At 41.9% G+C, this 10863-nt stretch overlaps 1 protein-coding gene across 3 annotated transcripts in view; it reads left to right on the top strand.

The window, feature by feature from the left end:
- The first annotated feature begins 1390 nt into the window (after nt 1–1390).
- The window catches only part of LOC142251459 (semaphorin-3F-like), a 127166-nt gene continuing 117693 nt past the window's right edge, over nt 1391–10863 (top strand). Inside the window, exons 1-2 of one of the 3 annotated variants that reach the window (XM_075324280.1) lie at nt 1391–2431; nt 4126–4177. Coding sequence is in view for 1 of the 3 variants with exons in the window: in XM_075324278.1 (XP_075180393.1) it covers nt 4064–4177 (114 nt within the window). In the remaining 2 variants the exon portion in view is untranslated. Of the gene's footprint in view, nt 2432–3742; nt 4178–6275; nt 6823–10863 lie in introns of those variants that run through there. The other 2 variants (XM_075324278.1, XM_075324279.1) reach the window with 2 other exon arrangements.

Raw genomic sequence — 10863 nt, 5'->3', positions numbered from 1 at the left:
GTACTTATTATGATGTTTTAACATGCAGGAGCACATCACTCCCCTTCCTCCTTGCCGGGAGCGGTGCACTCCAGAAGATTGGGCGGCACGTTGGCTCAGTGGTTAGCACTGCAGTCTTGCAGCGCTGAGGTCCTGGGTTCAATATCCACCAAGGACACCATCTGCAAGGCGTTGTTCTCCCCGTGTTTGTGTGGGTTTCCTCCGGGTACTCTGGTTTCCTCCCACACTCCAAAGACATACAGATAGGGAATTTAGATTGTGAGCCCCAATGGGGACAGTGTTCCCAATGTATATAAAGCGCTATGGAATTAATAGCACTATATAAATGAATAAATTATTATTATTATTATTATTATTGACAGTTTATACTATGGCCAGATGGGTTGATGAATTCTGTGCAAAACCACAAATTTATTTATTTAATTTATTTATTTTTATACCTTTTTGGAGCATTTGATCCTTTAAAATCTGAATGCTCTTAACATTTGTGCAAAAAAAAAAATAATTTCTGGTTTACAAAAAAAAAGCCTTCTTTTCGCAGGCGGAGAGAAGATACGTTTCCTCAAAAATTTTAAGACTTTTTGGAAAGTTGATATTCGTGAATCGACTACAAACCTCTCGATGCAGAAAAACCATGAGCAAGTGGATAAACAGACTTCAAAGCAAAAAGAAAAAAAGCTGGCGAAAATGCAGTATTTTTATTTTATTAAGCGGTCTGCTAATTTTGATAGAAAATAAGCTTTAATATCGCTAGATTGTGAGCCCCAATGGGGACAGTGTTGTCAATGTATGTAAAAACGTAATATTGCTAGATTGTGAGCCCCAATGGGGACAGTGTTTTCAATGTATGTAAAAACTTAATATCGCTAGATTGTGAGCCCCAATGGGGACAGTGTTGTCAATGTATGTAAAAACTTAATATCGCTAGATTGTGAGCCCCAATGGGGACAGTGTTGTCAATGTATGTAAAAACTTAATATCGCTAGATTGTGAGCCCCAATGGGGACAGTGTTTTCAATGTATGTAAAAACTTAATATTGCTAGATTGTGAGCCCCAATGGGGACAGTGTTTTCAATGTATGTAAAAACTTAATATTGCTAGATTGTGAGCCCCAATGGGGACAGTGTTGTCAATGTATGTAAAAACTTAATATTGCTAGATTGTGAGCCCCAATGGGGACAGTGTTGTCAATGTATGTAAAAACTTAATATCGCTAGATTGTGAGCCCCAATGGGGACAGTGTTGTTAATGTATGTAAAGCGCTATGGAATTAATAGCACTATATAAATGAATAAATCTTTTTATTATATTATATCGAGCGCAGAGCAATAAGAGAATAGATGTAAAATTTGTATTTTTTTTATATTTATGATGATTTTTTTTTTATTCTTTGCAGTAACAGAATTGATCACGATACACGAGGACGTCCAGGATTTATCACTAGACCTGCAGCAATCCAGGCTTCAATTTTCTTCTGTTTGGGAGATAAGTGCAGAGAGTCATTTCTTCCACAGACGCAGCATGGCACGCCAGCCGTCGGGATTGTCACCCTTATCCATATGCTATCTACGGATAAGGAAAGATGCAGTACGCAGCCAGGCGCCCACATATTCCCTGTCAATGTCACCATCTGCTTGGAGGACGGTGGGATGCTGCCTTTAGAGATAAAACTGTTTTGAACTGGTTACTGATTTTTTTTTTTCTCCTTCCACCATTCTGCCCCCTCCCTTCATCCTTCGCTCCCTGCCAGCTTGCTCTGCCTGTTTGTCTGATTCTTATCGCTGGCTCTCAATGCAGGATTAAACATGCTAACAGGAATGTTAACATAGGGCCAAAAACACCAGGAAAATTTGTTAAAGTGGCTAATGGAGATGATGCATTTAAATTAGGGTCCAAGTGACTCTCGGGGCACCACTTCCAGCACACTTGTCTATGATCTTAGTGATTCCCTCGCATTCCCCAACGTTCCAATCCATCCTTGGCACAGCTCTGCCTCCTCAATTCCAGCAGCGCCTATTATTTGCCATCTAGTTATGTCATTTAGAGGCAATTATTAGAAGGCTCCCTTTAGCGTCGCCATCTGCTTTTTTTCCATCTTCAATCCGGGGGTTGTTTTCTTATCTTCCAATTTGTTAATTAGTGTAGGTGTCCTCTTCACCATCACTGGGCAAAGAGGGCAGCCTTCTCTCAATGGGACAAGCAAAGAAAAAAAAAAATTTGGTAGGAGTGAGCTACTATTAAGCTCAGCTCTCACAGTGGGAGCCTTGATCACTTTATGAGACCCTCAGCACATTCCAGACTTTTGTGTCCTTTCCATCCAGTGTTTGCATTGTCGGGGATAAAGAAGCCACTTACATAGAAAACGGAAAAAGCGCAGCTCCGCCGTGGCATTTTATCCGGGCACTGGTCTCTCAATGTTCAAGCCTAAAGGTAACTAGGTCCTGATGGTATTTATCCACCTGTCCTTTGCATGGTAATTGTGTGAATTTGCGGTGCAAAAGTGTACAAATTTTGATACATTTTCCTACATAAATGATGTATTTTGGGCTACCGGTAATTAATCTTTAATTTCTCTTTAGTTGAAGGCACTTATAATTCCGATATGATTGCATGTTTCATCATTTAGATGGGGGGAAAAAATCCATTCCTGATTTTTCTGCTTTCTAGAAACGCGTTTCAGTTTGTGTTCAGAACTTTTTTTTTTCGTGCAACTTATTGGCTACATGGGAATATTTTTTCCCCTCTTATCCAGGCTCAAAATCATGCAACTTATTGGCTACATTGTAACATTTTTTTCCCTCTTATCCGGGCTCAAAATCATGCAACTTATTGGCCACATTGGAATCTTTTCCCCCCCTCTTATTCATCCTTGAAATCATGCCAGTTATTGGCTACATTAGAATATTTTTTCCCTCTTATCCAGGCTCAATAATCATGCCACTTATTGGCTACATTGTAACATTTTTTATTCCCCGCTTATCTAGGCTCAAACTCATGCAATTTATTGGCTACATGGGAATATTTTTTCCCCTTTTATCCAGGCTTGAAGTCATACAACTTATTGGCTATATTGGAATATTTTTTCCCCTCTTATCCAGGCTTGAAGTCATACAACTTATTGGCTACATTGGAATATTTGTTTTCCCCTCTTATCTAGTCTCGAAATCATGCCACTTATTGGCTACATTGTAACATTTTTTAGTCCCCGCTTATCTAGGCTCAAACTCATGTAACTTACTGGCTACATTGTAATATTTTTTCCCCTTCTATCTAGTCTCGAAATCATGCAACTTATTGGCTACATTGGAATATTTTTTTCCCCCTCTTATCTAGTCTTGAAATCATGCAACTTATTGGCTAGATGGGAATATTTTTTTCCCCTCTTAGGCTGGTTTCACACATCCGTTTTTTGCCGTCAGGCACAATCCGGCAAAATGCGGATGAAACAGATCTGGCGCTGCATCCATTTTATTCCCCATTGACTTGTATTAGCGCCAGATAGCCGTGCATTGCATGCGGCAAAATTTTATCGTCCAGCTGCCGGAAAGGACGCAGCATGCGGCAAAAAAACGGACCATGCCGGATCCGGCGCCATCCGGCATGTTGTATAGTGGAAGCCTATGGGCGTCGGATCCGTCTTCATCCGGGATATGACGGAATCCAACAACTGATCCGTTTTTTTTTAACTGATTATGCTCAGTATCACAATGGATCCGTCAAAAAACGGAGGGAACGCATTGAAAAAACTGATGCGACGGATCCGTCGCATCAGTTTTTTTGCCGGATCGTGCCTGACGGTGAAAAACGGATGTGTGAAACCAGCCTTACCCAGTCTTGAAATCATGCAAATAATTGGCTACATTGTAACATTTTTTATTCCCCCTTATCCAGACTCAAAATTATGCCACTTATTGACTACATTGGAATATTTTTTTCCCTCTTATCCAGGCTTGAAATCATGCAACTTATTGGCTATTTTTTCCCCTTTGATCCAGCCTCGAAATCATACAATTTATTGGCTATATTGGAATATTTTTTCCCCGTGTATCCAGTCTCGAAGTCATGCTACTTATTGGTTACATTGTAATAATTTCTTTTTTTTTCTTTCTTTTTCTATTTTCTAGATATTTGACGTTTGTATCCCGGGGCCGGCCACACGTCCGCAGAGTTTGCCAGGTATGTCGCACTGCTCCGGTATCTGTTTTTAGAGTCCACGCTGACTATTTTGTCTCCACAAGGCTCTATCGCTCGGGCTTTGTTATATTGTCACTCTGTTTTCTCCATCCCATAGAGACTTCTGATAAGCCGTGTGTTTAGAATTCCTCTGGGAGGGGATGAAATCTGTTTTTGGAGTTTTGTTTTTATGTAATGCCGTACGCACTGACCTCCCTTCTTTCTACGTGTGCGACTAAAGGGGGGGACCTGATGGCTTTCCGGGTCCATTAATACCACAGCTATTAGATCATTCTAATCCATCTCATCAAACACTACTCTGTTTTGTCTGGTCGACACTCATTCATCCATGGTAATCGAGAGACGCCGCCAAAGATTATTTGTGAAGGAGAATTAATAAAGTGATTTCTAGTTAATGGTTTTTCGAGATTTCATTGAACCCAGTGCCATTAGGCGCGCCTCTATCTTTCCTCGTTGCTATGCTCTGCGTCCAGTTATTTACCATGTCTCGGCGCCCCGCTGAGGCAGAGAATAGTCAACAGCTTCCAGCACAGAGCGCTCCCTTGTCTTGGCTTTTTTGGGGTAAAGGGTAGCAAAGGCCTGCACTTCCAATGCCCTTGATATGTCTATATTATGGATGAAGCTATAGGATAGAAATCTACTGCGCTCAGTAGGGAGCTTAGGAAGGTGGGGGGGGGGAGGCTTGCGCTGCCAGCTCCGTACCTGCTCTGTATATAAATGGGGTGGTTGACAGAGCAGAGGATTGGCAAAACAAAGCGGAAAGGGCACGCCAAGGTCACGAGAACATGCAAAGAACAGAATTCGTAATGAGACACGAAGGGGGACTCTTTAGAAAAAAGTTGCAATGTTTTGGGCACAAAAATACCATAAGGTTAAAAGAATCGAGATGGAAGGTGGACGAATTCCGCCTCCGTGGTTCCATTGTGATATTTTGCAATGGACTTGTTCCTTCACCCAACGGACTCGTGGTTAGATGGTTCCATTGTGATATTTTGCAATGGACTTGTTCCTCCACCCAACGGACTCGTGGTTAGATTGTTCCATTGTGATATTTTGCAATGGACTTCTTCCTCCACCCAACGGACTCGTGGATAGATGGTTCCATTATGATATTTTGCAATGGGCTTCCTCCTCCACCCAACGGACTCGTGGTTAGATGGTTCCATTGTGATATTTTGCAATGGGCTTCTTCCTCCACCCAGCGGACTCGTGGTTAGATGGTTACATTGTGATATTTTGCAATGGGCTTCCTCCTCCACCCAACGGACTCGTGGTTAGATGGTTCCATTGTGATATTTTGCAATGGGCTTCTTCCTCCACCCAACGGACTCGTGGTTAGATTGTTCCATTGTGATATTTTGCAATGGACTTCTTCCTCCACCCAACGGACTCGTGGTTAGATGGTTCCATTGTGATATTTTGCAATGGGCTTCTTCCTCCACCCAACGGACTCGTGGTTAGATGGTTCCATTGTGATATTTTGCAATGGACTTGTTCCTCCACCCAACGGACTCGTGGTTAGATGGTTCCATTGTGATATTTTGCAATGGACTTGTTCCTCCACCCAACGGACTCGTGGATAGATGGTTCCATTGTGATATTTTGCAATGGAGTTGGTCCTCCACCCAAAGGTCTTGTGGATAAATATACAGTATGTGCAGCGGGGGTACTATCCATTACATCAATCTGTTTCTACGCTGTGGGCAAGTCAGAGGTTAATTGCATGCTAAATGGCAACCTGGAGAGATCAGTCTGCATGGGGCGGCCTCTGCCTGGCTGGTAACTTTCCAGCTCCTCTGTCCCCCTGCCTCTGAGCTCCTCCGTACCCCTCTTAGCCGGCTGACTCTGTCTCTCAGGTGTTCGCCTCTTATCTCATGAATAATCTCGTCCTTGCGATTTGGAATCAGGTAGTTTGCTCCAATCTTATTCCTTCCCTTTAATCTTCTCCCCTCCCTCATACCTCTGGCTGGGTTGTCCCTCCCTCTGTGCCTACTCTTATTCGCTCTCCTTTAACACCCCCCCTCTATGTTCCCTCTCTCTCCCCCTTTTCTTCTCCCCTCCTCCCTTCTCCACTGTTTCTCTCCCCCTTTTCCTTTTCACTCCCAACAGAATGGAAAGTAGAGCTGTCAGGTTCTGTCACTCCGGACCCTCCTCCCTCGTACAGTCACACTTTGCTCTACCAACATAGCTGCACAGACACGGTGGCTCAGTATTAAACCGGACTGTGCTTTTTTTTTAACCTGAGGTTTACTACTGGGTTCATGAATTGCAGGAGACTTTTTCTTCTGAAAATCCGGACAGTAACCACCTGCAGACTTGTCGGCACTTACCTCCCATTCGCTTCCTTGTGACATCTCCTTACCCAGCCTGTACTCAACTTGGTAGTCGACCGATCAACGAGCAAAAAAAAATAAAACAAAAGTCGTGACTTCTCTCTAGACGGATTACACACCTGGACACACCTGCGGTTTCCTGCCTGTCGCTCTGACAGCTCGCATGTTGCCTCCAATGGTCACGTATACTCCCCGTAATGCACGTTTCGACATGGTACAAAGTCATATCAGCTGATTGGAGATATCTGCCTCCTCGTCCCTTATCAAATCCTTACTCGCCGGAGCGTATCTGAGGTATGTACCACTCACTCTAAACCACCCTGGCATGGGTCAACGTGTCTAAATATTGGACATTTGACTTTTTATTTAATGTTTTGTTTCCTCTTTTGGTCAGTAAGTGACGATGATGATACGCTTGGGTCTCCTCGTCCCTTACACCTTGGTATTATTTATGGGCTTTGATTGTTTATATTCTTTTCACTATATTGTTTTGTTTGTTTTTTTTTTGTTTCTTCTCTGTACTTTCCTCCATTCACGCCCTATCCAGTGTCTCATTCCTTTGACTTGTCCTTCTCTCACCTTTTTATAATTGACAAGTTCATCTCTCGCTACTCAAGTCTCCTCCCTGTCTGGTCGTCTTAGGCTTTCCTCATTAACCTCATCCCTCCATCCTCTTGAGTTCTCTCTTTCTTTCTTCCTTCCTTTCTTTTCATTCCCTGCCTTCCAGCACGTTCCCTCTCCCTCCCATCCAACCTCTTTGTAAGTTGGACAGAGATGGGGGGTGAAAACACAGAGCCGCTCCATATCTAGTGCCTGGTACGAGGTGTCCCAGGTTTGAGAGGTGGTGGTTTGCTTTCGGCATCCCTTTTTTCCCTTTTTTTTTCTAAACCCCTGAAATCATATCTCTGCCAAAAAGCGAGTAATTACACTCTTAACCCTTTGCCCACCTCCCCCAGTCACGCGAGGACTGATTAAAAAAGGGGAAAAAAAAATCCCTTATTGTCTCCTTAATTATGCTGTTTCCTAGAATCTTTTCATGCGCAAAATAATGAGAAGCCAAGACATTAACTTCAGATTAAATGCCTAATAGGTTTATCGGAGCTAAATGGCTTCTATAATGGATCGTGCAGAGTTGCGTTTCTCAGCAGGTATCCTCGCCTGGTACCGTACTCATCAACCGTGATAATGCTATAATGCGTTTTGTTATTTCTAATCAGAGCAGAGGTTTTGCACACAAAAGCGTGATTTCCCTTTAAGGTATGACAGATATGTTAACTTTTTTTTTTTTAGCACGTCAGTCCACAAAAACACTACGTCTGATCCGGACTGACTGTAAACCATAGTTCATGTCGCAATCAAGGCTAATTTAAATGCACGAAATCCCAAAAAACACAGTCAAATCTAAAAATGCTCTTCCCTAAGAGTAAAAATAAGTCAATTCCTATAAGAAACCGAACGTCACTCCCTTGTGTATCCTTCTGAAGGACACCCTGTTATAAAGGACTTCCTTTTTAACCGCTGTATATTCTCACGCTCCTTCCCTTACACACAAATCCCTTGAAAGCCCAGGGCCGAAGGTACAATTGTTTCGGACAAAGTGCATTTGCATCCTAATTTGACCCAGAAATGCTTTGCCCTGGCACCACATCCTGGCCATTGTTAGTTATAGAATAATGTGAACCTTCCATTTTCGGGACCTTTTTTATACTTTGACCACACAAGAAATATGTGGGGGGGTGTTTACGGCAGGTCACATTTTTAGGATAAACCTTTAATCTGTGGCCGGGTTTCGTAAAAATATACACAACGATGTAAAAAAAAAAAAAAGACCATGTTTTTTAAATAAATGACCATAACTAGTCTTCATACAGAAAAGCACTTAAATGTTTAATATTCTTAGATGTGAAAAGAAGAGATAGATAAACCATCCCTAGAGCAAAATTGTAAAAAAGTTAATTGCTTACTTATGGATTATTACTTCCCAAAAGGGGATATAAAGTGTCACATAATTACTATATGGAAGACTACACCATTTGCTGCCATGTGGGTACTTGTTTGGTAGGTTCTTGATTATTGAGAAATGTTGGCCACGAGAGAATTGCTTTCAGGGTCAAACATTGATTGAGAATTATGTTGAGGACCTTAGGAGCTTGCAAATAAGTATTCTCCTTTCTCCACTCCTTAAGGTCCTGTGAGTTTGACATCAAAATGAATACTTGGAGGGTTGCTGAATTTTCCTTGTTCTGGTTGGTGATAAAATGTATATGTGATAAAAGTAAACTACGTAGGGGGACCATTTTGGTTGGACGTCCATGAGATAAAAGTGGACAGTGTGGGGGGGGGGGGACTGAATGGTGTCTGAATTTTTTTAGCTTTGGTTGGATTTCTGTGAGATAAATGTAGATGTTGTGGGGGGATCAGAGGGTGGCTGAATTTTTCAAGTTTTGGTTGGACTTCCGGGAGATAAAAGTAGACATTGTGAGGAGACTGGATGGTGGCTGTATTTTTCTAGTTTTGGTTGATTTATGTGAGATAAAAGTAGACTGTGTGTGGGGATCGATTTGGTTGGACGTCTGTAAGCTAAAAGTGACCGGATGGGGTCTGAATTTTTCTAGTTTTGGTTGGACTTCCGTGAGATAAAAGTAGATGTTGTGAGCAGACCGAATGGTGGCTGAATTTTTCTATTTTTGGTTGAACTTCCGTATGATAAAATTAGACTTTATGAAAAGACCGGATGGTGGCTAAATATTTATAGTTTTATGAATTATTTTTATGTTTGAAACCTGATTAAGGCATTTTCATGCCGAAACACGTTGTATCGCAAGTACAGTAGCAATAAAATACAAATACTCATCTTTCCAACTGCTTGCGGATCTTTCTCCTCATCTCTGGGAGCACCGCACCAAAGTCTTTTTTTGTGAGATAATAGACTGTGGGGGGACTGGATTGTGGCCGAATGTTTCTAGTTTAGATTGGACTTTCGTGAAATAAAAGTAGACTTCGTGAGGAGACTGGATGGTGGCTGAATTTTTCTAGTTTCGGTTGGACTCATGTGAGATAAAAGAAGATTGTGTAGGGGGACCGTATTGGTTGGACATCTGTGAGATAAAAGTATATCGTGTGAGGGGACTGAATAGTGACTGAATTTTTCTAGTTTTATGTTTGATACCTGATGAAGGTATCATGCCAAAATGCGTTATGTCGCAAATAATCATCTTTCCAACTGCCTGTGGATCTTTATCCTCATCTCCGGGAGCACTACACAAATGTCTTTTTTTTGCAAGAAAATAGTAGCCAGTGTGAGGGGACCGGATGGTGGCTGAATTTTTCTAGTTTTATGTTTGATACCTGATGAAGGCATTTTCATGCCAAAACGCGTTGTGTCGCAAATAATCATCTTTCCGACTGCCTGTGGATCTTTATCCTCATCTCCGGGAGCGTTACACCAACGTCTTTTTTTTTTTTGCAAGAAAATAGTAGCCAGTGTGAGGGGACCAGATGGTGGCTGAATTTTTCTAGTTTAGATTGGACTTTCGTGAGATTAAAGAAGACTGTGTGAGGAGACTGGATGGTGGCCACATTTTTCTAGTTTCAGTTGGACTTACGTGACATAAAAGTAGACAGTGTGAGGGGATCAGACGGTGGCTGATTTTTTCTAGTTTTGGTTGGACTTATGTGAGATAAAAGTACACCGTGTGAGGTGACCATATGGTCTCTGAATTTTTCTAGTTTCGGTTGGACTTCCGTGAGATAAAAGTAGACAGTGTGAGGTGACCAAATGGTCTCTGAATTTTTCTAGTTTCGGTTGGACTTCCGTGAGATAAAAGTAGACCGTGTGAGGAGACTTGATGGTGGCTGAATTTTTCTACTTTCAGTTGGATTTACGTGACATAAAAGTAGACTATGTGAGGGGACCCGATGGTGGCTGAATTTTTCTACTTTCAGTTGGACTTGTGTTACATAAAAGTAGACTGTGTGAAGGGACAGGATGGTGGTTGAATTTTTCTAGTTTCAATTGGATCTATGGGAGATAAAAGTAGACAGTGTGAGGTGACCATATGGTCTCTGAATTTTTCTAGTTTCGGTTGGACTTCCGTGAGATAAAAGTAGACTGTGTGAGGAGACTGGATGGTGGCTGAATTTTTCTACTTTCAGTTTGACTTACGTGACATAAAAGTAGACTGTGTGAGGGCACTGGATGGTGTCTGAAATTTCCTAGTTTTGGTTGGACTTCCGTGAGATAAAAGTAGACTGTGTGATTAGACTGGATGGTGGCTGAATTGTTCTACTTTCGGTTTGACTTCCGTGAGATAACAATAGACCATGTGTAGGGAC

Source organism: Anomaloglossus baeobatrachus, chromosome 9 (assembly GCF_048569485.1).
Source record: "Anomaloglossus baeobatrachus isolate aAnoBae1 chromosome 9, aAnoBae1.hap1, whole genome shotgun sequence".
In the NCBI taxonomy this organism is placed as follows: domain Eukaryota; kingdom Metazoa; phylum Chordata; class Amphibia; order Anura; family Aromobatidae; genus Anomaloglossus; species Anomaloglossus baeobatrachus.
Note: the sequence above shows the minus strand (reverse complement) of the source record. Positions and strands in the feature narration are given on the sequence as shown.